The sequence below is a fragment of the Astyanax mexicanus genome, chromosome 19, assembly GCF_023375975.1.
Source record: "Astyanax mexicanus isolate ESR-SI-001 chromosome 19, AstMex3_surface, whole genome shotgun sequence".
Classification (NCBI taxonomy): Eukaryota; Metazoa; Chordata; class Actinopteri; order Characiformes; family Acestrorhamphidae; genus Astyanax; species Astyanax mexicanus.
Genome location: NC_064426.1, coordinates 39,815,813 through 39,843,620, shown reverse-complemented (window position 1 = coordinate 39,843,620; position 27,808 = coordinate 39,815,813). Strand labels below are relative to the sequence as shown.

Sequence of the window (27,808 nt, the reverse complement as noted above, 5' to 3'; positions counted from 1 at the left end):
TGCAGGAAGCACAATGATGATATTTATTTTGTTATTTTCATAATTTATATTTCATATTTTGCCCTATCCCCACTAGAGTTGCACGGTGTACCGAAGGTTCGATTCTTTTTCGATACTACGTCATCACAAACGATTCGGTTCTTTAGCGTTCGATGCTTTCGATACTGTATATAGCCCAGTCACTAGCTTCAAATGAGTCAAATTAGTAGGCGCGACTTGATTCAGTTCATAAGAAAACTGATTCACACCGCAGCAGTCGGTGTGGCAGGATTCAGATAAACTTAGTGTTCTGAACAAATGAATCGATTCACGCGCAAGCCAGCAGAGCAGCAGCGAGTGTGGAATGGCGACGGCTAAAATAACAGATGTCTCTCGTCCGCGACTTGTGGACAAAACGGGCGCGAGGAGTGAAGTGTGGGAAAATAGTCTGAGATGTAGGCATCTGTTTTTTATTGATATTCTTATTTTTAAATAAAATAACGAAAACTGAATGTGAAACTAAACTACTTTATTTATTAGCGCTGTTTTCACTCCCGCAGTTGTACAGCGGGGGTGTTGTGCCGATTCTGTCCGCGAAGCGGGAGTCTGATTCAGTAGCGGATTCGGCACCTCGCGCTCCGCGGTGTTAGTTGTAAGCGCTCGCGCTAACCACAAAATACGACAGAAAACACTGAGGGAGCTGCAGACTTATGTGTGGGACTAGAATATGAGCACGAGGAGATAAAATAGAACCTTTACCTGTGAGTAGCTCACATCAGAACACGCAAATCTCTCTCTCTCTCACTCTCGCTCTCTCACTCTCTCACTCTTTCTCTGTGTCTCTCTCTCTCACTCTCGCTCTCTCACTCTCTCACTCTTTCTCTGTCTCTCTCTCGCACGTGAACGCCTCCGCGTTTGACCTGCAGCACTGTGTTTAGCTGTTCTTAAAAATCATTTTAATTAAATAATAGTTCTATGCTTCTATGTTACAGTGTTATTTAACATAATTCTGATCATATTTCGCTCATTCATTTAGCAGACAAGCACCCTGATCTCTACAAAAAGCTGAGAAGTCGACAGGTTAGTGGAGTTAGTCAAGATACACTCTGTCTGTAGCTTTACTAAGATTTACTAGCGACTGCTAGTAAATCACATTAACACGGAGAGGAGTGTGCAGGAGTTTTGTTTTGGACCCGTGTTTTTCTCTATTTCTCCATTATCCCATTGGCTGTGAAACATGAACTCAAGATGTTCACGTTTTCGCGTTTCCATCGCAAATCTGTGGTCAGGCACGTAGCCTGCTTGATCGTTACACTGAACATGGGCTTATTAAAAATGGTAAACGGTTGATTAATAAAACGGAGCAGTGAGTGTTAAAATGAACATAACATTGTAATGTTCTTCTGTCTCTTTTTTTTCCTTATTCAGAACTTAACTTCTGCCCGCCCGTCAGGTTCACATAGTCAGGCTACCATTACCTCTGGTTTTAGTTTTAGTTTTTAGGAAGTGTTTAGATAATTATGTTATAGTTAAGGTTATAATAACGAAACTTTTTTTTTGTACAAATGTTTCATTTTAGAATAAAAACGTTTGCACCTATTGTTCAGTGTTCAATCCAGTTCAGTCAAAAATAAACATTTTATGTTCAGATATTTTTATTGTTTTTTTTTCTTCCAAGTATCGTTTTGGTATCGAGAATCGTGATACTACAGTTGGTATCGGTATCGAAGTCAAAATTTTGGTATCGTGACAACCCTAATCCCCACTCTGGAACACTACTAGTTTAAATTTCATAAAAAACAAATCTGTTTTAAAGTGGTTTTAAGAGTTTTGTAATTGATATAAAACTCTCAATAAAATTGTTTTCTGTTTTGTTTTTTCTTGTTTCAGCCGCCGCCCACGTACGAAGAGAGCATACGGCACTCTGTTCAGTCTCTGGACGTCACGTTTGAGACCCTGACATCAGAAACAGCGCCACCTGCTCAGGTTATGAACACTGAACCTACAGAACATGTGGATGATTTACCTCAGTATGAGGAGCTACCTCAAAATACCTCAAACTGCTCAACATCTGGTACCAACGACATCCAGACTCCTCAACCTGACTGAACCAGGAGGATCTGAGCTCTGGAGCTGCTGCTGCTGCTGCTGCTGCTGCTGCTGCTGCTGCTGTTTGATTGATTATAATGACGGGATTGGTCGTTTTCACTCTGTGCCCACCCACTCTGACCCCCTGGACTGGTGTGGGTTTCTCCTTTTTCTCGGCCAAAAAGACAATATTTAACCAGGCTGCTGGTGTCCAGGGACAAATGGAGTACTGCAAACACTGAGCCATGATCAGCCTCTTCCGGTCCAAATCCTGCAGGCTGCTGGAGGACTGGAGCTTTGTTTATCAATGACTTTTCACACCTCAGCAGGAAAAACAGGGGATTTGACTGCAGCCTTTTGCTCAGAGACCTTCGTAACCAAAACGCTGAGTAAAGAGCAAAGGAGCAACAGCAGGATGTGAGAATCGAGAAGCGAGACGCAATATTTATTACCATTCTGAGTTCATTTCTTGGAATTCTTGGCCTTGTGACAATACGAAACAAGCAATACAACCAATGCAAGAATAAGAGGTACAACATATATCATAATCATACATAATAAATGCATTTAATTAATATAAGTCTGACACACACTGCAGAATCTTAAATCTTAAATCTCTAAAACTCTAAAAAGAGCTGCACGGTTTTGTAAAAACTGACATAAAGGTTCATTCTTGGCCGAAAACCAAATGAAACATTTGGCGAAGGCTAAATCTTGAAGGCTGAACAGTTTTTCAGTCATTTTATCACTTTTTATTACTAATGCAGGAGTTAAACAGCCTAAATCAGCTAAAAAAAATTGTCTTGCTACAATTCAAAAATATTTATTGAACACTGAACATTTTTTAAACACCAACAAAGCACAATACACAGACACAGGGAGTGAACAAACTTAAATTGTAGCTTTATTTTTTTAAACCAACATTAGAGTGACACAGTGGGGCTCTAGTTGCATAATTTCACTCCAGTCCAATGCATGCCAGCTGGGACAGACCGGGGCTTCCCACGGCTCCGCACATTACAATTAAAATAATCAATTTAAGGCCAGACTGAAGTCTTTTTGTTGTCCTCAGAATCAGCCTGATTATCCTGCAGTGTGGGTCAGACCAATACAGCACAATACTAAACAGACTTATAATCTGAATTATCACATCATCTCAGGGAACTCTTAACACAGAGATCTGCACAGACTCGTGCCTGAAAATGATGAGCAAATTTAGAGCGTCTGAGATGGCAGGTTCATCTCATCGTGCCAAAGGAGCATTTTAAAATCTCCTATAAATTTTACTTTCTAATGGAAATTTATTATCCTTTATTGTATTTTAAATCCTGTTGAATTGTATACTTGTTTTTAAAAAAGGGAAACAGCAGCCTCTTATACTACTGTCAATTTCTGATGTTTGTTTTTGTAGCCTTGTAGACTCTTAGTTCTATTTTTGTACTTATTAATGCAGATTTTGTTGTGAGAGACGTACGTTAATCAGCGTGTGCTCCGGAATAAGAAGCGCATGTTTTCAGGAAGAGAGAACTTGTACGAGTTTTGCATAAATAAACGAGAGCGTGTTCACGCCTTATCTCTCCAGACACGGTTTAGATAACATGACGGCAGCACTGCAACAATAACAGCTCCTCACTGGATTCCTGATTTAAGGGGCATCAGAAAGAATGTGAATCATGTAAACACTGCAGTTTGTGTTTCCTCGCGTTTGTCTTTTTCCTCTGTTACATTTTTTGTATAAAGATTTTAAACAATTTAATGAGAAATATATAAAACATATAAAACAACAGTATGGTACTGATTCCACATGATTCCTGTTTTAATGGTTTTGGTTGGTTTTTGTGTATTTAATTGTGTTTAATTAAGCCTATGCACCAGTTTCTGCACCAAAACTCATACAATGTGTTAAAAATGGCAACTTTACAGAGAAAAGAAAAATGGATGTTTCAGTGTAATTCCAAGTAATTTTGAAGCATTATGATTGGTCGTTCATCAAGATGTTTGATGTACTGTAAATGGTGGGACGTTACCATGTATCATTTGTTATTCATGATTTAAAAAGTAGTTTTTCAGTATTTGACACTGCAGGACTCAGTACCAGTCAAAAGAGTACAATATATCTGATTGTAGAAGTATTGAAGAAGAACATATGGAATTATTCAGACAAAAATTGTTAAACAAACCAGAATATGTTTTATATTTTTAATTCTTCAAAGTAGCACATCTTGCTTAGATTAGACAGTTTTGCAAATCTATGCTGGATTTTCTCAGTCAGTTTTATGAGCTCAAGTCACGTGGAATTCAGGCTTTCAGTTAACAGCTGTGCTGAACTCATCAAGAGTTAATTACTTGAATTTCTTGTCTCTTAATGTAAAGGTTTGAGAGCATCAGTTATAGTAAAGTAGTGAAGAGGTAGAGTTACAGGTATACAGTGAATAGTGAATATTTGAGTAATGTTCTAATCCAGATTATGATGCAAGAACTACTCAACTAAATAAAGACAACAAAGACAGTGAATCCGAAACATTTCAAGAACTTTAAAAGTATCCTTAAGTGTAGTCGCAAAAAAGACCATTAAACACAATATGATGATGGAACTGGCACTCATCAGAACCTGCCCAGGAAAGGAAGAGCAAGAGTTTCCTCTGTTGTACAGGAAAGTTTATCAGAGTTACCACCTTCAGAAACCACGAGTTAACAAACAGCTCCCCAAATAAGAGCACCTAAATGCTTCTTCACAGAGTATTTTTTTGGTTTGTTTAACACTTTTAAGTTACTACATGATTCCTTATGTGTTCCTTCATAGTCTGAATCACTTCACTATTCATTTACTATGTAGATAAAATAAATAAAAAATAAAAACATTGGATGAGAAGGAGTTGACAAACTTTTGACTGGTACTTTTTGACTGGTAAGTTTTTGGGTGCACGTTTCCACGGAGATCCACGTAAACACAACAGCGAGTGGAAATGGAGGAGCTACTGAACATGATGTCATGTGACCAAGAATGCCTATTAATTCATTGTTCTTCCTGTTTTTTTAAATTGCAGTTCTAATTCACATGTGGGCCCTGTATAGTCAGCCAATCAGCATTCAGAGAATCAGAATGTATTGTTCATGGGTTTAATAATAAGTTGGCCCCATATATGGGTGTCAGTGATTGGTCCACAAAGTGTTAAACACCTCCCACATCTGTGTTGTAGACAGTGATGGTATAGTTACTTTGAAAAAGTAATCCGATTACTGATTACTGATTACTCCTTTAAAAAGTAACTTAGTTACTTTATGGATTACTTGATTTTAAAAGTAACTAAGTTACTTTTCAAGTTACTTTCAGCAGCTGCAGACTCCACCTCCCGCCGCCTTAACATAAAAACTATAACCAGTTTTGCCAATACTCCCTTTATTGGAAAATGCATTTTTAACAGCAACAATGTATCTCTAGACATTTAAAGTTGAACTATTTCCTGAAAAAATATGTTTTTTTAAAAATAAAAATAAAAGACCATTTCTCTTGAATTAACTTAACATTTTATAAAATATAAAATATGGTCTTTCTTGATTTCACTTATAAATACTTGTTTGTATAAAAAATATATAAAATAAAGAAAGTAACTAAGTAACGCGTTACTGACATCACTGGTTGTAGACTGCTTTTATGAGCCCTAGACAGAACCCGTGTGAGATTAAGGTGGTCTGTAATGATGGGGCTCATTTGGAACGCCCAGGTTTTTCCCATGTGAGACACATATGGACACATATTGGAATGTTGGCTGGCATACAGGTTGTTACCACAGACAGCCATTTTCCTAAACCCAGAAATAAGGGAGGAAAAAAAAGTTTATTGAGGTTTATTGAGTCATAAACCATGCTCACCATGAGTCAGAACACGGACACACTTTCTGCTTGTTGGATTTTACTATCAGTTCTGATTCAGCAGATTTTCTGTTTCTTTTACTAATTGTGCAATACAGTCCATTCAGTCAACACCAGTGCTCTTAATAATGAACTGACTGTACTGAGGGGACAAATATACTGTTCTGAAGAAATCTGGAGTATTGCTTTAAGGCCGTCATCCTTCCCAATCTTCTCCTGTGGCTTCTGTGGCTTTCGGTCCATGGAAACATTGTAATTTCTCTTGACCAGAGCACTCGGTGTTCAGAACACTGGCTTTGCTTTGCATTCGCAAACAGTGTCCCATTTGCAAAGACCCAATTTTAACTCATTTGAATTCACAAGGCAGCAGTGCTACAGCCAATTGTAGACGCTGGCTATTTGCATCCTTTAGACAACAAGATGTGGGAGCAACACTCTCAAAGAGGCTGTGGAAAATCACATTTCCCCAGCTGGACTAAGACATTTGATGTCTTAATTGATGATACACAGCTCTGGAAAAAAGAAAAATAAGAGAAGACTTAAAAATAATGAGTTTCTTTGATTTTACCAAATTGAAAACCTCTGGAATATAATCAAGAGGAAGATGGATGATCACAAACCATCAAACCACCAAACTGAACTGCTTGAATTTTTGCACCAGGAGTAAAGCAGCATAAAGTTATCCAAAAGCAGTGTGTAAGACTGGTGGAGGAGAACATGATGCCAAGATGCATGAAAACTGTGATTAAAACCAGGGTTATTCCACCAAATATTGATTTCTGAACTCTTAAAACTTGGATATGGTTTCAGTTCACAGCAGTCTAGGTTACTCATTCACGTCAAGACACCACCTCAAACGAAGGCAATGGTGCCAGCCGATGAAGAGCCTAAGTGTCTAGAAATGTGTTAAAATGATCATCCTGGGGGCTCCGAGTGGTCCAGTGGTCTAAAGCGCTACCACTATAATCAGGAGATTGCCGGTTTGAATCCTATTCATGTAGCTTGCCATCGGGTACCAGAGCCCTGAGAGAGCACAATTGGCCTTGCTCTTTCTGGGTGGTGTTACATACAAGATAAGTTTATTAACAGGAGGCTATAATTCGCAGGTCGGCAGATCTATTAAGTCATCTTAAAGTATGTAAATCCTGAACCATGTATATAAGCTATATGTCAGAGCTATCAGTTTGTTTCCTTTTTATAACTTAAAAGAATCGGTTATAGTCGAAATATTTCATATACATAACAGTGGGTAGATGGCACTCTTTCCTATCATCACTCCTAGGGTGATGTGGATCAGCACAAGGCTGCATCTGTGAGCTGATGTATTAAAATCTAGTTGCTGCGCTTTCCTCCGAGCATTAGCACTGTGATGCTACTCGGCAATGCTGCATCACTAGTGTTAGAGGGAAGTCCTAATGAGTGGGTTGGGTAATTGGCCGTGTAAATTGTGGAGAAAATGGGGGGAAAAGGTAGAAATAAAATTATATATTAAAAAAGAAATGACCATCCTGCTTCTCTTTGAGCCATTTTCCACCAAAAGTTCTTAAACCAGTTCTGTTTAGGCCGTGTTTTCACCCGTTTTAGTGGAACCGTCAAAACGTCACATCATGGGTCATCAACAGAGGGTGTTGCACATTGGTGGTGCAACACATATACACCCACAGAAGCTAGTATTCTTCGGTTCCTGCTGTGAGCGAACGTTTCTGATTCATTTTGTTGGTGGAAACGTGGCAAATGATTCAAAATTAGGTTCACAAACCAGAACGGTGATGGGTTCTATATGCTATATGTCCAAAGACTCCCTGTCAAAGTCTTTTCAACTGGGCAAAATGTCATGAAGGCACATCTAGCAGTCAACTAATCTCTCACCAGGAGGTACACTACCCAAAAGTAGAGTCTGAGAGCCACATATTGCAAGATACTCTACAACTACAATATGTAGCATCGTAATTGCCTACTGAGCTTCACATACCTGCTCTACTGAAGGATTCAAGGCATTAATATATAAGATAATGTATTAAAATTATATTTTTCTGATGTTCTCATTGCTTTGCTTACTCATCCATCCTCTCCAGTGCAGCAAAGCTCCCTGAAGCTTGTCCAAAAGCTGCTCTTCCAGACAGGAAGCTGCAGAGTCAACGCTTGTCCAATCATGACTCCTAGCGGACGTGAGTGGAAGCACTGACCCTCATCACAGCAGATAATCCCTCGTTTCACCCTCAACATCAGCCCTCAAGTCCTGAAGCCTCCATTGTCCAGCTATATGGCAGGTGTCTTAATGAGGCTTGAGCTGCTGAGGACCTATAAGCCCCTCCAACTGAGGAGCACAGCTGGAGTCCAGCCTCAGGGACCGGGACACCGCTGTCTCAACATACAGAAGACACAGGGAAGGTAGCAGTTGGTTAATCTCCTAAACCCTTCCTCCTCAATGAGCCGTTACAGCTCAGGTCATTGATCTTCTAAAACAGAGCCCATTATGTTGAGGAACCACAGTGAGAACCTGCTCATCTCTAACGTCTCATTAAGCGTCCAAAATGTTCATGACGAGCCACAGAGGAAATAATGGCTCGTTTGGATTAGAGGATTTATAGGATGATCTTGTGAAACAAGTGGAGAATGAGATTTAGTGAAAGTGCTAGAATGTCTAAAGACTTTTTTAAAGACTCTTCTTTTGTCATTTTTAAGAATACATCCTACATTGATCATCGGTCTTTAGTGTAAACTACTAAAATATATGTTACTTTTTGATCTTAGCCTTGAAATAAGCACTTTTGGGTCCATCTAAAACATTGATATCAAATTCAAAACTCTTATAATCGCCTACAAGGTGATGACAGAACAGCTCCTTCCTACCTGCACTGATCACTCCTGAAGACTTACGCCACCTTCCGGCCGCTGCGCTCCTCCAATAAATGTCGACTCGCTTTCCCAAACAAACATTCACACAAAGCAATCCAGACTGTTCTCATACAGAGTTCCCCAATGGTGGAACTAACTACCTTCTACTACCAGATCAGGAGAATCTCTCGCTATCTTTAATAAACTCCTGAAGACAGAGCTTTGTATGGAGCTGCTCAGCCATGGAAACCCATTACATGAAGCTCTTTTTGCTCTACTGTTCTTGGAGTTTGGAGGTCTGTAGTGACTGACAGTTGGCTGTGGAATATTTAGTAGTGAGGAAATTTTACCAAGAGGTGAGATACTACCGGTCTGGAAAAGGTTACATAGTCAAATTACAAGTCTTTAAGATTCCAGTGGGTCACAGTGAGAACTATTGTTCACAAATGGAGAAAACATGGAACACTGGTGAACCTTCCCAGGAGTGACCGGTCTACTGAAATTACTCCAAAAGGGCATTAACAACTCATCCAGGAGGTCACAAAAGCACCCAGAACAACATTTAAAGAACTGCAGGTCTCACTCACCACAGTTAAATTCAGTGTTAATGATACAATAATAAGAAAAAGACTATTTGAAAATTTAATCCAAGGCAAGTTGTTCCAAACAAAAGACACTGCAGACCAAAAAAAACCCATAAAGGCACGTCTTACATTGCCAACAAACATCTCAATGATTTCCAGAACGTTGGGTAAATATTCTTTGGACTGACGAGACAAAATTGGAACTATTTTGTAGGTGTTTGTCCTAGTATATAGGCAGTAAATCCATCAGAAAAAGTCATCATACATCACATCATACTGAAATTCAAACATGGTGGTGGTAGTGTGTGTGTGTGATGGTCTGAGGCTGCTTTGCTTCTGTAACTTGCTGTAATAGATGGAAGCAGGAATTCTGCTGTTTACCAGACAATCTTGAAGGAGAATCAGAATCCGGCCATCAGTTTGTGACCTTAGGCTCAGGCATACTTGGGTTCTGCAGCAGGACCATGACCCAAAGCACTTCCACCTCTGAATCCTCCATCAATTATCCTTTTATCCATCCAGTTATCAATTAAAACAATTCTGCAAAGAAAAGTGTGGCAAAAAATCCTCGACAGAGATGTAGAAGACTTGTTGTCAGTTACTGCAAATGCTTGATTGCAGTTTTTGCCGCCCAGGCTGAAACAACCAAGTTATTAGGTTTAGGGTCAAACATTTTTACAGATAGGGCTGGATTGGTTTGGATAGATTTTTTTCCCATAATACATGAAATTATCATTTAAAAACTGCTTTTTACTTGTTATATTTGTCTGATATTTAAAAATAATTTTTACAGCTGATACTGTAGATACTTATTTTAATATTTAATTCAGTTCAAAATGTGAAACTCATATATTACTACACTCAGAGTGATCTATTTTAAGCGTTTATTTCTTTTATTGTTGATGATTGTGGTTTACAGCCAATAAAACCCCACTCTTCCTCCAGACTCTGATCCCTTGATTTACTTTAAATGAAATGTAAAATTTACTGATTATCAGTGATGGTTTGAAGAGACATGTCATCTGCTGCTGGTGTTGATCTACTGTGTTTTATTATCAAGTCCAAAATCTTACAGCACTTCATGCTTCCCTCTACTGACAACTTTTTATGGACATGCAGATTTTATTTTCCAGCAGGACTTGGCACATAATTGTTCTCAGATTTTTGTGTTTTCATTGGCTGTAATACATCTATATAATATATGAGTTTCACATTTTGAATTACTGAACTAAAGTAACTTTCCAATAATACTGTCCATTTTTGAGATGTACTAGTATGTTCTAGTGTACTTCGTCCTTACCAGAGCCACAACAAACATGGCGTCTCAACTCTGCCACATTGTTTCATCGGAAAATCCCCGGATGAGTCTCGGGTGAGGGCGGGGCAGTGACATGTAAACAAGTAGAGCGAGCGCTGCTGAGTGACTGCAGTTCATATTCAGCTTCAGTTCTGAAGAATACAGCAGATCTAGCCTCTCTACAGCCTTTATACACCTGAGCACGCGTCTCCTGCACAGGTACGTCCATCTGCACCTTTAGTCTAATCATAAATACATGTTTAAATACATGCAATATGCGTGCATGACTGTTTAATGCATTGCTGCAGTGGTTTAGTATGTAGAGAAACGTCATGTCAGTATGCATGCTCGTGCAGAATGTGCATATAATGCAGAATATTGCATTTATTACAGAAATAATAGGGGTGTGGACGCTGCAGCGTTGCAATGTCATTCAAGGGCATTGACTCATCAATATACATGCTGGCTGCTCAGCAGTGCCGCAATGTCATGTGCCCTGCACTGTTCACTCTGCACAATACCAGTCTAGACTGGTATAATTGGGGCAGTAATGAGGCAGTGGGTATAATTAATGGAAAATTTTCACCCAGTGGGAGATTAAACTGCTTGACTGTGAAGCATTATTGGAAATAAATTAGCTTAGTCATAGTGATGACATATGTATTATAATACTTCACGTTATAAGCAGCTGTTATCATTTATAAATCAATTTTATGCAGCTGTAAGTAGGATAAGTAGGGGTGGGCGATTATGGCCCTAAAATAAAATCACAATATTACTGGGTATTTTTTATAATATTTAACAATATTTTTGCAGATATGACAAAACACTGAATTTAAATAAAAAAAACATTACAATAAAAGCTGTTTCCATGTGGGTCAGCCAGACGTCTTCCTGTAGCAGATTTGTTCTCCAGTTTCCAAGAGTCTTTATTTGAAGGTGTAGGAAACAGTTCTCACCGCTCTCTGACTTCATCTGTATTTTTTCTAAAGAAAAGAAAAGACTTCTACTTTTAATAGATACAGAGTTCTTTGTGTTTTATCTGTCTTTTTCTAGTGATTATGATGATGTGTAAATGCTGCAGTAGAGAGTAACAGCAGTAACGCCGTCTGTTCCAGCACAGCTTCACTACACTATGACAAAGGCTTTAGAAATACGACAAAACATTCAAAATAATAGTATTAAACATTTAAGAATGCACTACTGCAACAAAATTGATGTATAAAATATTATTCGCGTATGATATGATATTACAGGCATACCCATAATTAAGATTTTCACCATATTGTAACAGAAGTCAATGATTCTACATGTCATGATACTAGTAATGCTCTCCATATATTCAGGACTGAAGTAAAATATATGATACTGGACATATATAATCTGTCTTTGTTACATTTTAGCTGACAGTCTCATTCAGACTTTTTTAATTCAAGGTTATTTCTATTACAGAGGTGGACCAATGTAGTGCTATTTAAGTAAATTAATTTTTTTTTTACATTGCAAACGTTCTTTTTTTTGACGATATATATCGCGACATTAAACAATGCAGGGCCCATGGTGTCACCAGCCCCGCCCCCAACCTGTGCTGAGTCAGTGCCGAGCTCAACTCAAAACCAGAGGAAAACAGCAAAGCAACAGTAATCGGCCCTTTAATCAGGCATTTAAATGGCTTTTTAACAGGTTAATAAGATCGTTTTTTTCTGGGATTAAAAGCGTGAATTCAGCTGTAACTGGAAATATCTGCGCTGCAAAACTGTGCTAGAATGAGGTGCACAGCTTTCCACATGTGCTCACGTTTACAAGCACGTGCCCAACCATGTGGATGGAGGCCATGAGGTTAGCTTGTGTTTACTCCTAAATGCGCTCCCCCTCCCCCTTGCGCTTCTCAGGCAGCAGCAGCCTGTCACTCACACAGACACAGAGACAGCACTGTGTATCTACTTCTTGTGTCAAGAATCAAAACATTGCAACATGACGTGTTTGATTTAATTGCCTTAAGTGACATTTATATTACAGAGGTGGGCCAATGTAGTGTTAGGAGTCTTGACCAAGGATTCTTATTGGTGTAGAGCAGTATAGTCACCCAGACCTGGAATTGAACCCCAATCTACCACATGATATGGTACCCTCACTGCCAGAGGGTGGTGTTATCCACTGTTCCACATCAACCACAATAGAAATGAGAAATGAGGAATCTGTCTTTAGGGAAATAAGAACAGTGTGAATTTTCTTTTTTTCTCTATAAACAGCTCAAAAGTTGTACCCTGATGAGCCATATGGTCCTAAAATAATATCACAAAATTGCAAGGTATTTTTGCAATAACTACATTTAAAATATTTGCTAATTTTATTGTGATATTGTGACATTGTGATACAATATGGCACACCCCTAATTGGAAGAACAAAGTTTTTTTTATTAAATGAATTCACAATGCATTCATAATGCATGCATAAAGTATGCTGCACTCTTACATGGAACATGTAACATAGAAAGAGCACTGAATGAAGATTTTATTCTTAATAATTAAACAAAAGTGTTGATACATTGTATTGGGGGGGGGGGTTTAGGGGTGTGGCATATTGATCGTATCGTACGCAAAATTATCACCAACATGTTTGAATATGGTGAACAATATTATACCCTGAAATATGGTGCCATATCATCACTCACCCCTAATTATCACATCAGGATACTACTTTTACTTTTTTACTGATTTTAGCAAAAGAAAAATTCACACTGTTCAAATTTCCCATTATATTACATCTACTAGAGACAGATTATATCTGTCCAGTAGCATTTATTTTACTTTAATCCTGGATATATGGAGATATTTGGTGTGCATTATTATTAGTAGTATTATGACTGATCATTCTGGATCATTGACTTCTGTTACAAATCTGATAAAATTCTTGTATTTTTTAACATCTCAATTAGGGGTGTGACATATCATATCGTATGCAATAATATAATATGCAATAATATAATTCTTAAAATAATTTTAGTAATTCAGTGTTTTGTCATATCGGAAAGAGTATTGTTATCGCGAAATACCAAAATATTGCGATATTGTTTTAGGGACATATCGCCCAACCCTAGTATGTTTGATTATTTGTATCTTTAAATAAATATACATTTATATAAATAAATCAGCAAACAACTTTATGCACTTTAATCGGTTCTCCTTGCTAAATATATATACATAGTAAGTAATATCGAGGTCAGCTAAAATGATTAATGTTATGTGCATATATTGTATGTCATATCAATAATATTATATTATTCTGACAAACCTACATACAGTATATGTTATTTTTATTCTATGATGTATATTCTATGACTACTGCTTTTAGTTTAGCTTATATTTATATAAAATAAGATATATAGTAAATTGCATAGTGAGTATATTTAGTATTGTGTAAAATATGCATATGATGAATGATTTCCTCTCCCGCTCCTTATCTCAGCGAGTTGTTGTGATGATAAGGCCAGGGTCCGGAGGCCGTGCCGGGCTGGATAATCCTGCACACGCTGCTGTGCTGGCTCAGCTCACGTGCCGGCTGGCAGAGCATGACAGCAGGCTTTGCAGTTCTGTCTGCGTCAAGATTTTAACCCCCACGTCTTTAAGGTTTAATGGGGTTCAGAGTGACCTAGAATGACCTTATGAGGGTCTGAAATATAGATCTGCATGACTTTACACAAATAAAATAGCACTGCATTGTGAGTTTAATGGATTAACTCAGTTTAAACAAGTACAGGGCATTTTTCAGCCATGATATTAAATAAATATCAGGCCTAAAAAAATCATTATTTAACACCAGTCCAAAATTTGTACACACGTTAAATTAAAAGTGTTTTTTTTTTCATTATTTTAAAATGTTCTGCATTGCAGAATAATACTATAATACTAAACTCATCCAAACTAGGAAGAAAAATATACAGAATTATATAAGATGTTTTATATTTTAGATACGTTCTTTTATATTTCTCAGTCAGTTTTATGAGGTAGAGTCACCTGGAGTTCAGGCTTTCAGTTAACAGCTGTGCTGAACTCATCAAGAGTTAATTAGTATAGTTAAATAGCCATATTTGAGTAATGTTCTAATTAGAGCTGCACGATATTTTTTCGACTATATATTTATCGCAGTATTAAACAATGCAGCGCCCATGATGTCACCAGAGCCCCGCCCCCACCTGCATGCTATCTCACATCCTGACCAATCAAGAGCTGAGTCAGGTCAGCGCCGAGCTCAACTCAAAACCTGAGGAAAACAGCAAAACAACAGTAATCAGCCCTTTAATCAGGCATTTACATGGATTTTTAAAAGGTTAATAGGATAAATAAGAGCGTTTGTTTTTCTGGGATTAAAAGCGTGAATTCAGCTGTAACTGGAAATATCTGCGCTGTAAAACTGTGCTGGACTAAGGTGCACAGCTTTCCACACGTGCTCACGTTTACAAGCATGTGCCCGACCATGTGGATGGAGGCCCTAGCGCTCCCCCTCCCCCTTGCGCTTCTCAGGCAGCAGCAGCCTGTCACTCACACAGACACAGAGACAGCGCTGTGTATCTACTGTACTTCTTGTGTCAAGAATCAAAACATTGCAACATGATGTGTTTGATTTAATTGCGTTAAGTGACATCACACATCCTGCGATGTGACTATTATGCATGCGTACATCACGATGATAATGCTTAAACGATATATCAGTCAATCTGAAAAATGTTAAGAACTTGAAAAGTATCCTCAAATGCAGTTGCAAAAAAGACCATCAAAAAATGTTATAATGATGGAACTGGCACTTATCAGGACAGGGATAAGTTCTTAAAGATAACTTACCAACCAAAGAAACCATTTAAAATGAACAACTCCCCAGATAAGAGCATCTAAATGCTTATTCACAGATTATTTTGGTTTGTTTAACACTTTTTTTAAGTTACTACATGATTCCTTATGTGTTCCTTTATAATCTGATAGATCACTTCACTATTCATTTACTATGTAGATAAAAAACATATAATGTTCCTGGAGGAGAAGCCTATATAATTTTCCTCTACTGTTTACTCATACAGAGTTGAAACAACAAATAATGTACTGTACTGTAATTAATAACAAGAGAGGAGATTCCTGGAATATATTTCCTTATTCAGGTCAAGGTCCTGACCTGTAGCAGATCTCTCTCAGCTGTTGTTTTAGTTCTGAGAAGAAGTCATGCAGTACATTTTAGTTGTGTTTGTGTTTAGTGATTTAACTGAGGCTGTTTTTAAACAGGGTCCAAGTCCATTACATCAGAAACTGTGAAGAAGTGGGTCACTGATGTCCGAGTCAATGTTTTGTTTTTGCCAGCTCTGTTGTATCGTGACAAATACTGGAAAAAAAAAAACTTGTCTCTATGGAGATTCACTGTGCTGTGAGATAAAAAGTTTTATTGAACATTGATAAAATTGCAATTTGTGAATCAAAATATAGAGAAAAATTTATTATATTGAGTATAAATAATCTGCCCCTGGTAGACTTCGTAGCCTTTTAAAAACAGTGTGAATTTTCCTTTTGTATCAAGCCTGAGTGATGTACCCCAAAGAGGGGTATCTAGTTAATGTTCTAATACTCACTGTTCTATTTTTGGGCTGAGTGGTTAACTCTCAAAAGGGGAATCTGGTTAGTGTTGTGATACTCATTGAAATGGGCTGAGTGATATACACTGGATAGGGGTATCTGGTTAGTGTTCTGATACTAAATATACTGGACTAAATCATGTACTCTAGAGAGGAGTGTCTGGTTAATGTTCTGATACTCACAGTACTGGGCTGAGTGATGGACTCTTAAGAGGGATATATGGTTAGTATTCTGATACTATCTGCTGGACAAAGTGATGTACTTTTAAGACGGGTATCCAGTTATTGTTCTGATATTTACTGTTCTATACTGGGCTAAATGAAAGACTAAATGATAAACTCACTGAGCTGGATTAAGTGATGTACTCTTGAGAGGGGTATTCAGTTAGTGTTTTGATACTCACTGTTCTATACTGGGCTGAGTGATGTACTCTTGAGAGGGGACTCCAGTTAGTGTTTTGATACTCACTGTTCTACACTGGGCTGGTTGATGGACTCGTGAGAGGAGTATCCGGTAAGTGTTCTAAAAATAACTGTTCTATACTGGGCTGAGTGATGGACTCTTGAGAGGGGTATCTGGTTAGTGTTCTGATATTCACTGAAATGGGCTGAGTGATATACACTGGAGAGGGGTATCCAGTTATTGTTCTACACTCACTGAGCTGGAATAAGTAATGGATTCTTGAGGGGGGTATCTGGTTAGTGTTCTAATACTGTTCTATACTGGGCTGGGTGATGTGCTCTTGAGAGGGGTATCAGGTTATTGTTCTGATACTAACTGTACTGGACTAAGTGATTGACTCTTGAAAGGGGCATCTGGTTAGTGTTCTGATGCTCACTGTTATACTGGGCTAAGCAATGGGCTTCTGAGAGGGGTATCTGGTTAGTCTTCTGATACTCACAGTACTAGATTGGGTGATGGGCCCTTGAGAGGGGTATCTTATTAGTTACAAACGTTAAAAGAGTTTACTCTTTTTCTTTCTCTTTCTCTTCTTCTTCTTTTTCCCACTACAACTTTCCACAAGGTCACAAGTTGTTAATTAAATGTGTTTGTTTCCTTCTCATTTAGGAAATCAGTAAAGCATGCAATTTGAACAAGAGGTGTAAGGGGGACTTTATTCCTTTTAATAAAATTGATTGTGCTTTTTGTCTTTTTAAGGAGATTTCACCGCAAACCAGCCAAGATGATGCAATGTCTTCAGTTCCTCGTGGAGCCCGCCAAGAACATCACCGTCAAACTCAAGGTACCCGAGTTTAGCTGCATCTGCTGTGGCTCAGACTGGGTCAGAGTGATGGAACTGGTGGAAGATGTTTTGTAAGTTTGTGAGAGAATTCAGGAAAGGCTAGAATACGTCAGAGCTGGCATTAAACTGAAGCGATGGAATTCCTGTTTGTTTGTTGGTTTGATTAATTGCTGTGTTGGGTGGTCTTAGTGGAAGCTCAGTGGTCTGACGAGCTGTGAATCAGACTGGGGGGGTTTTGAGGGGGTTAATGGGGGCTGGGACAGAGTTGAGGAGCTGAATAATAGACGAGAGAAGCAAGGCAGTGAAAGAGGATGAGCGTGACATGCATTAATGATAAGGCTGAGAGTTTTAATAGTCTTTCTGTGTAACCTTAAAGGAGAACTCCGGTGTAAAATGGACTTTTGTTGTAGTAAAACATGATAAAAAGTTCTTACCTTTGATGAATAGCACACCTCCGTTCTCCCACAGTGTTCTGAGATCCAGAAATTTTAACAGTTTGTACAAACACCCTTCAGACTGAGTGACACGGGGCAGAATTTACCCATATAATAATTTTTTACACCGTTATCCAGCTCAAAGTAGCTCCACACCTCCTTGCTAGAATCTGGAGAGCCCTGACATTTAAAACCAGACATTAATTACTTATAAAGTGCACAAGAAGCTTATTAAAAACTACTGTTTACATGACAAACATATTTACATAGACGGCTGCTACGCCAGGAGGCAGGCTATGCGTAGTCTATGTATATATATGTCTATGTCATTATCAGTACAGTAATGGCGGCACTCGGAGCTGAAGCTGGTAGCATTATAAGATGTAAATAGTGGTTTTTAATAAGCTTCTTCTGCACTTTTTAAGTTATTAATGCCTCGTTTTAAATGTCAGGGCTCTCCGGATTCTAGCAAGGAGGTGTGGAGCTACTTTGAGCTGGATAACGGTGGAAAAAGTGATTTATCAGGGTAAATTAAGCCCCGTATCACCCAGTCTGAAGGGTGTTTGGGTAAACTGTTAAAATTTCTGGATCTCTGAACGCTGTGGGAGAACGGAGATGTGCTATTCATCAAAGATAAGAACTTTTTATCATGTTTTACTACAACAAAAGTCCATTTTACACCAGAGCTCTCCTTTAAATGTCCTCCTTGACGGCTGTCCCTAGAATACATCTCTCTATCTGTCTCTCTCAGCTGCTGTTTTAATGCTTACGTACTGTAAAGTAATTGCATTTTTTTCACCTGATATGTGTTTTTTTACGCTGAAACGAGCTGAATTTCTGTGAGCAGGAATCTCGCAGGAGGGCTCAGAATGAGAAGCAGGTTCCTCTGGATGAGAGCCAGCAGTTCATCGTCAGCCTGGCCAAGGACCTGAGCCGAGTCTGTCAGGTACAATAACTACCAATGATGAATCATCTCTATAACTATATAATACACCATAAATAAGATCCAACATGCCAAAGTCACTGGACTGCTATGGCATCCCATGACTTTTGCCATGTCCCATGGGAGCTCAAAAACACTGCACAGAGCTGTAGAATATGTGTGTTTTTTTCTACCACAGTCTCTTTTGTCACTTTACATGGACACTTCTAGCCAGATGCCGCCGTTCACAATCATTACCACCCACAGTGGACAGCGCAGTGGTTGGTGACTGGCAGTATCTGGCTTTTATGCTTTTATGCTGAAGTATTCCTGGTACAAACCTGACAATGTTACTGTAATATAGTTAATACATATAAATATCTTTTTATATTGACCATTTATCTCTATTCGGAGGAATCAGTTATTCTTCTTTTCCTTTTTTACATTCAGACAACTTTTTACATTATTAAAATTTTCATTCATGGCTTAAAATTAAATTATGGTAACATTTCCCATGAATCCTGTATTCATAATGCATTATGAATGTTTATTATGCATTATATAGCATACATATAGGCTTATTATGGTTGTCGTGAGCTTGTAGAGTAACCCATAATACCCTCACAACTACACAAATGGGAATTCAGGGTTTACTGGGGAGAAAACTAAGGTTAGCAGGGAGCTAGCGAACATGCTAACATGTAGGTTTTTATGTTATAGTGCACCACTTTTAAAGATATGACCTAATCAGATATTGATAAATGGACACTGATAATTATTTATAGAGAAGATACATGAAGAATGTTTTTCAGTATAATTATTTTAGTATTATTATTATTATTATTATTATTAGTAGTAGTAGTAGTAGTAGAAGTAGCAATGGTGTTAGTAGTAATATTATAAATAATGCAACTTACATATGTTTTTTTGACTCTGTTCTGCATCATTATGGAACAAAATGAAAAAAATGATAACAAATGGAAAATGTTACATTTTGACTCTATCAAATAAATTATAACTAAATTTTTGGGTCTTAAATGATATTTATTAAGGTCCTAAAACTGTCTTAAAAAGCCTTAAATTTGAAATTTGACTCCTATCATTCATTTTGCCTTGCCACGAGCACACTGGTCAATGTTCAGCTTCACTCACAAGATAACACCTCACAACCTACACAGGTGTGGATGCTCCCTAGCTGTAGCCCTGAGGGACTGATAATGATTAATTTACCTTGCTAAAGTCAGACTGGTTACAGTGTTAAAAAAACAGTGATTAAAAATACTGCACAGGATACTGATATAGAGTACTGCCCAATATTTAGACATAAAATTCCCATTAAATTTTTATTTTTAATTTTTTTTTCCTGCATTGTAAATGAATACTGAAGTCATCCAGACTATGACGTAACACATAAGGAATTATGTTCTCTTGCTCTTCTTTTCCTGGGCTGGTCCTGATGAGTGCCACTTCCATCATCATTACTTTTTTGTGAACGCACTTTTGACTTTCGGATTGTGTGACCTTTATTTCATAAAGTATTTTATTTTTTGCTTTTCTTAAAGTGATTAACTCTTGATGAGTTCAGCACAGCTGTTAACTGAAAGCCTGAATTCCAGATGACTCTACCTCATAAAACTGACTGAGAAAATCCAGCCATCAGAGTTTAGATGAGTTTAGAGTTAATCTACAGTTCAGAACGTTTTAAAAATAATGAAAAAACACAGAATTTAAAGTGTCCAAAATTTTAACTGGTACTGTACACATTTAATATGTCAGAGTATGATCTATTTAAAAATAAAACTCATTATTATTTTCCTGTGATTTGCTGGATTCAGAGGTCTGAGGTTCTGGAGAACATCACCAGCTGTGAGGATGTCTGGCCCACACTCACCTGCAGGGCTTTCATACTGGAGTGGGCCTCCATGCTGGAGAGCAAGGTACAGTACACTCTACACACAGAATTATTCTAAATTACATTTTCTATTGTGGAACTGTGGCCGTTTAGCATCTGTTTCTTTTCCTACAGCATATAATATGTATGAGCATCATAAAACAAGAATTAAAAGTTTAGTGATGTCAGTGGGTAACAGGCTTAATGCAGTTATTGCAAACAAATGAACTAAATAAAGAGAGCACTTAAAAATTATGAGTTTCTTTGATTTTAAACTGAACTGCTTGAATTTCTGTACCAGGAGTAAAGCAGCATAAAGTTATCCAAAAGCAGTGTGTAAGACTGGTGGAGGAGAACATGATGCCAAATGAATAAAAAACTGTGATTTAACCACCAAATATTGATTTCTAAACTCTTACAACTTTATAAATATGAACTTGTTTTCTTGCAGTATTCCTCTATCTTTTTTATTATTTCAGCCATTTCATCTAAATGAGAATATTTGTATTTGGAATTTTGGAGAAATGTTGTCTGTAGTTTATAGAATAAAACAACAATGTTCATTTTACTCAAACATAAACCTATAAATAGCAAAATCAGAGAAACTGATTCAGAAACTCAAGTGGACTCTTATTTTTTTCTAGAGCTGTATATTTAAGTTTTATTCACTTTAATCTATTTTGAGTGTATTTTAAGGTTTAGACAAAATGTGCTATCTTTTGAAATCGCTCATATTTAAATATACTAGCGCACCTCAAAAAATGTGAATATCATTGAAAAGTTACTTTATTTCAGTAATTCAGTTAAAAATGTGAAACTCATTATATAGGTATATTACACACAGAGTGATCTGTTTTAAGTGTTCGTTTCTTTTATTGGTGATGAAAATTAGAATATTACATATAAGACCAATTGGTACTTTTGGCAGTGTGGGCAGTGTGCCAAGTCCTGCTGGAAAATGAAATCCTCATCTCTATAAAAGTTATAGTCAGCAGAGGGAAGCATGAAGTGCTGTAAGATTTTGTGGGAAAACAAAACTGCACTGACTTTAGACTTGATAATAAAACACAGTGGATCAACAGCAGCAGATGACATGTCTCTCCAAACCATCACTGATTGGTGGAAACTTCACACTAGACCTCGAGCAGTTTGGACTGTGTGTCTCTCCACTCTTCCTCCAGACTCTGCTCCCTTGATTTACTTTAAATGAAATGTAAAATTTACTGATGGTCAGTGACAAAGTGTGATTATAGATATAATGTATAAATAAAGGAAAGTGTTATAAATGAAATTAAAGGTTAGTAATGTTCTCACTGCAGAAGAGGCCCATGCAGACTGATGGTTGGCCCGAGAAGAGTGACTGGAAGGAGCTGAGTCTGACCAATGAGCAGGATATTGAGAGTGCCAAAGTGCTCATCCTCAACTGGCTCAAAGACCTGAGAGCCCAACCAGAGGTAAAACACAAATACACCATTTTAACACGATATATATATATAAAATATTATATTTTGCAGTGAGTTGTTTTCATCTGTTAAACAACCATGTATAAAAACACATCCTATGATCTTGAAAAAGATGCAGCTTGCCATCAGCTGCCAGAGCCCTGAGAGAGCACAATTGGCCTTGCTCTCTCTGGGTGGGTACAGTAGATGGCGCTCTTTCCCCTCATCACTCCTAGGGTGATGTTGATCAGCACAAGGCTGCGTCTGTGAGCTGATGTATCAGAACCGTGTCGCTGTGCTTTCCTCCGAGTGTTAGCGCTGTGATGCTATTCGGTAATGCAGCATCGGCAGGAGTTCAAAAAGAGGCGGAGTCTGACTTCACATGTATCGGAGGAGGCGTGTGTTAGACTTCACTCTTCTTGTGGCATCATTAGTAATAGGAGATATACAGCTATATACAGCCACTAGCTGCAGCTCTAGCGGGATGTAAACGACTGGGGAACCCTGAGTGTTCTGGTAACACAGGGAAATGTCAGCTAGCGGGTTCACTCCATGTAGCTTGTTTCAACACGATAAACATGCAGACTACAGTCCGATATATTCTCCTCTGAATGGAGAAAGAGCTAGCGCTGCATTGAGTGGCTATTGCTAATGCTGCTGCACCCAGCCTTAGTGATGGAGAAACTTCACTAAAAAAAATAAAAAAAACTCACCCTTATAACAAAAGATGTACTTCAACAGAGCAACTTTACCGCTCCTTAATAACTGACTGGTAGAATTCATACACAATATGCACTGGATTATAAGACCCACTATCCATTTTTTGGAAAATGAAAGGATTTTAAGTGCACCTTATATTCTCAAAGATACAGTATGTAAAAAAATTGATGTGTGCTAATGAGATTTACTGTGGCTAAATTCTCTCTCTCTCTCCTCAGCAAAGTGTGTGGCCGGGTGAGCAGGTGGTGGTGGTGCTGGATGATCTGGAGAAGAACTGGAGGCGAGGACGCATGCCCACGCTGCAGCCTGCCATGGAGCTGATCTTCTGGACATTACTGGCTAAAGAGCTGGACAAGGTACAGCTACACTATATGGCCAAAAGCTGTTCATCCAGTGTGATCCAGTGATCATAAACAGTCACTTTTAATGTGTGGTACTGGACAGAATGATCTTAGAGAACCTGGACAGCACTATTATATACTTACAAGTTAAAAATAAAAATAAGGGACCACTTAAAACGATTAATTTCGTTGATTTTACCAAATTAAAAACCTCTTTTTTTCCAGAGCTGTATATAATCTACTTCATCTATAACATATGCTGTTTCCATGCAATGAAACTGGAGGCATCACATAACAGATTTACATTTACAGCATTTAGCTGAAGCTCTTATCCAAAGTGACTTACAAGGTTATTCCTATTACAGAGTCTGGCCAATGTAGTGTTAAGAGTCTTGCCCAGGGACTCTTATTGGTGAAGCGCAGCATTCAGTCACCCAGACCAGGAACTGAACTCCAGTCTCCTACATGGTAGCTCACTGTCAGGCAGTGGTGTTATCCACTACACCACACCAACCAGATTCCAACTAAAGTTATTTTTTTTGTTTCAGGGGAACATTCCCAAGCAGTGGCTCATTTGGAAGCAGAAGAGTCAGAAAACTGGTAAGTTTTAAATCAGCATCTACACACAGAAAAGTTTAGAAAATCAATGAATCTATACTTTACTTAAGAGTACATATACTCTCAACATTTTTATAACATCCTCACATATTTTGATCAGACTGGTTGATTCTTAATGTTTCCCCTCTTTTCCACTTGTAGGTGCTACTCCCTACATTCCCCACACTGGTAAGTCAGAAAAATCATATTGATACCAGCCTTTATTTTGAGGTCTGAAAGCTCTGCGTCTTTTTTGTTATTTCAGCCATTTCTCATTTTCTCCAAATAAATGCTCTAAATTACTAAAATATTTTTGTGTGGAATTTGGGAGAAATGTTGTCTGTAGTTTATAGAATAAAACAACAATGTTCATTTTACTCAAACATAAACCTATAAATAGTAAAATCAGAGAAAATGATTCAGAAACTGAAGTGATCTCTTATTTTTTTCCAGAGCTGTATATGAATCACAGCAATTATTCATGACAGTGTACAGAACTGAAGGTTGCTGATTTTCCTATTTCTTTTTTTTTTTTTCACCAATTAATATTAAAACTCAATATCCTAAGTTTGACAAGCTCAGATGCAATCTGAACTCATTCATTCACAGCTCTTCAGATTCTGAAAAGAATTAAAGTGAAACTTAACATGAAGCATTGCTCTGTGGTGCATAGTAAAGGTTTCTTCAAAATAGTTGTCCAGATCCTAAAACATAAAAATCATCATACTGTTGTACAACCACCACCAAGTTTGAAAGCTGGTATGAAGTTCTTTAATTGATTAATGAGTACAGAACTTTTTTTTACCAATTAATATTAAAACTCAGTATCCCAATTTTGATAATAAGCTCAGCTGCCATCAGAAGTCAGCTCCCACAGCTCTTGAGATTCTGGTTTGGATTAAAGAGAAACTTAACGTGAAGCACTGCTCTGTCATGCATAGTCAAGGTTTCTTCAAAATATAAAAAAATAACACACTGTGGTACAACCACCACCATGTTTGAAAGCTGGTGTGATTTTCCTTAATTGTTAAATGCAGAATTGTCCAGTGTACAGTGTATTTTCCAATTTATTCTACCAATTAATATTAAAACTTAACCTACAGTGTCATAAGTGTGATAAGCTTTGCTGCAATCTGAACTCATCTGCAGCTGTTGAGATTCTGGTTTGGATTAAAGGGAAACTTAACGTGAAGCATTACTCTGTCATGTAGCATGTGTAGGATGTCAGATATGGGTCACATTAAGAGTAGTTGTGTGAACAGCCTAAACTAAACATCAGATTTTTTTTAACCTTTTCTCTATTTTTTTTCTATAGTGTGGGACTGGATCTCTGATGCTGTGGGTAAGTTCTCAACTTATGAATCAAAGCGGATATATTTTTAATTTTATAAAGAATGAAAAGATCAGAACAACATGGGTCTCAAAACCTGTTACTCTTATACAGTGGAGGTAACCCTTGACCTGGACACGGCCAACCCGGACCTGCTGATCTCGGATGACGAGAAGCGAATGCGCTGCGGCTTCGAGCGCAAAGACGTGCCCAACATCCACCAGCGCTTCGACGGGTGGTGGTGCGCCGTGGGCATGGAGGGCTTCAGCTCAGGCCGCCACTACTGGGAGGTGGACGTGGGCGAGATGGACTGGCGTCTGGGCGTGGCCAAAGAGTCGGCGCTGCGTAAGGGATTCAAATCCCTCAACACGCACACCGGCTACCTGACCCTGCGCCTGGAGAGAGGTACCGAGCTCAAGGCCCTGACCGTGCCCTTCACCGCCCTGCCCCCCGACCTCATCCCCCGCAGGGTGGGCGTCCACCTGGACTTCGACCACGGCCAGCTGTCCTTCTACGACGCGGAGAAGCGCGCGCACATCTTCACGTACAACGAGAGCTTCAACGAGAAGCTGTTCCCGCTCTTCGGCACGGTGGAGATCGTCAAAGACCTGGTGATCCGGTCGCCGGTGGAGCGCAGCCGCTGCATGTGCCCGGTGGGAATGTGCCTGTGGGGGTGAAGGGTCTAAACCCCACTCTAAACCCAACAGCACTCCTGGGAGGCGTGGTTTCACAAAACAGGGCGTTAGAAAAGTCCGAAAACGTGGCGAACTTGGGCCAAACGTGAGGGCTGTCCATCTGTAGTTTCCATTACAGTTCTTCGTGCACTGGTCTTGACATTTTGCCTTTTTTGCATAACCGAAATCCTGTTTTGTGAAATGCCCACCCCCTGATATTATTAGCAAAACCACTGGCTAACCAAGTCCACTCTTAGTGAACCAACGACCAACCTGTAGCTTTAAAAAAAAAACGACGAAAAGTTAAAACAGTTATCTAAAGTCTGTAGAGTCTGTTTGCTGTTGCTGCTGCTGCTTCTGTTGTACTATTTAATGCTGCCTTCAAGTCACGTCATTTCAGGAATGCCATATTTACAAGATTCATACTAAGGTCATCCAAACTACGAAGAAAAACATGTTTTTTTTTTTAGTTTCGATTCATATATTAGACAGCTTTATAAGGTAGTGTCACCAGGAACTCAGGCTTTCAGTTAACAGCTGTGCTGAACTCATCAAGAGTTAATTAGCTACGTTTTAATTTCTTGTCTCTTAATGTAAAGGTTTGAGAGCATCAGTTGTAAAGTAGGTAGAAGAGGTAGAGTTACATTATTTGAGTAATGTTCTAATCCAGATTATGAGACGCAAGAACTACTCAACTAAATAAAGAGTAAAGGTCAATTTCAAGAAATTTGAAAGTATCCTCAAGTGCAGTGGCGAAAAAGACCATCAAAAACATTATAATGATGAAACTGGCACTCATCAGGGCCACCTTGTTGTACAGGATAAGTTCATAAGAGTTTCCAGCCTCAGAAACTACAAGTTAACCGCAAGAATTTTGGTTTGATGATCAGTTTTAAATTTACTACATGATTTCTTATGTGTTTCTTGTGTCCAAACTTTTGACTGGTACTCTATAGATTCACCTAATGCTTCCTTTTCAGTAGCTGTAAATATACTTGGCCTCTAAAAAAACAACATAAAAACAGAATTAAACGAAATTAAGAGTGAAATTCCGTCGTGGACTTGAAGGCAGCACATGTTTGCACCTTATTAGAAAGGCAATCTACTCAGCAAGGCTGTCCATTCTGCACTTTCATAGATATATATATATATATATATATATGTACCTATAAATGTATGTGATCTGTGAAATCTGTACTCCTGCCATGAAAATGCACTTTCTGTGAATAACAAATCAGAATAAACTCATATAGATACTTATTGGTGCTCTTTGATCCTTTTGTTCATCCTTTTTTTAAGCATTATTGATGGGAAATTAATAAATTGGACATTAATAAAGATGATTTTTTTCTGTTTTTCCTCACAAAACATGATCATAAATCACTTCACCTTGCTATGAGCACAGTGGTCAGTGTTTAGCCTCGTACATAGGATAACACCTCACAGCATATAGAGGTTTGGGCGTTCCAAAGCCATCTGCAAGGCAACACTTGACTTTAGTAGTAGTCTATTGAAGAACTCTTAGCTGCAGAACAGAACTGATATAATGAAGCAGCAAAATCCCCACACTTTGGTACAACCACCACCATGTTTAAAAGCTGGTATGATGTTCTTTAATTGTTGAATGTAGAATTAGTTCAGAATTAGTCTATGTCAGTTATAATGAAACTTGTTTTGCCCAAAAAGTAACAATTCTGATTGGTTTGTTCATAGGACATCATCTAAACATTGCAAATGTTTCACTTTTTACTAATCAGTATTAACACTCACTCTGTAGTGTCATGTGAATATTGCGAACAAACCCAAAAATCAGTGTCTCAGAAAATTAGAATATTATATAAGACCTACTGATACTTTTGGCAATGTGTGCAGTGTGCCAAATCCTGCTGGAAAATGAAATCCACATCTCCATAAAAGTTTTTCTCAGCAGACGGAAG

At 38.2% G+C, this 27,808-nt stretch overlaps 2 protein-coding genes across 6 annotated transcripts in view; both read left to right on the top strand.

Moving 5' to 3' along the window:
* The window catches only part of si:ch73-364h19.1 (uncharacterized), a 31,510-nt gene extending 27,640 nt beyond the window's left edge, over positions 1–3,870 (top strand). Inside the window, exon 6 of the mRNA XM_022665046.2 lies at positions 1,870–3,870. Coding sequence (XP_022520767.2) covers positions 1,870–2,088 — 219 coding nt within the window. The 3' untranslated portion in view covers positions 2,089–3,870. The remainder of the gene's footprint in view (positions 1–1,869) is intronic.
* Positions 3,871–10,746: 6,876 nt separating this feature from the next.
* si:ch211-120g10.1 (butyrophilin subfamily 1 member A1) overlaps positions 10,747–27,808 on the top strand; it is a 125,546-nt gene continuing 108,484 nt past the window's right edge. For 4 of the 5 annotated variants that reach the window (XR_007427092.1, XR_007427091.1, XR_007427090.1 and 1 more), the window contains exons 1-10: positions 10,747–10,878; positions 17,436–17,520; positions 18,802–18,900; positions 20,712–20,813; positions 22,087–22,221; positions 23,148–23,285; positions 23,819–23,870; positions 24,030–24,056; positions 25,183–25,209; positions 25,312–26,505. Coding sequence is in view for 1 of the 5 variants with exons in the window: in XM_015603740.3 (XP_015459226.3) it covers positions 17,461–17,520; positions 18,802–18,900; positions 20,712–20,813; positions 22,087–22,221; positions 23,148–23,285; positions 23,819–23,870; positions 24,030–24,056; positions 25,183–25,209; positions 25,312–25,874 (1,203 nt within the window). In the remaining 4 variants the exon portion in view is untranslated. Of the gene's footprint in view, positions 10,879–17,435; positions 17,521–18,801; positions 18,901–20,711; positions 20,814–22,086; positions 22,222–23,147; positions 23,286–23,818; positions 23,871–24,029; positions 24,057–25,182; positions 25,210–25,311; positions 27,132–27,808 lie in introns of those variants that run through there. The other variant, XM_015603740.3, reaches the window with a different exon arrangement.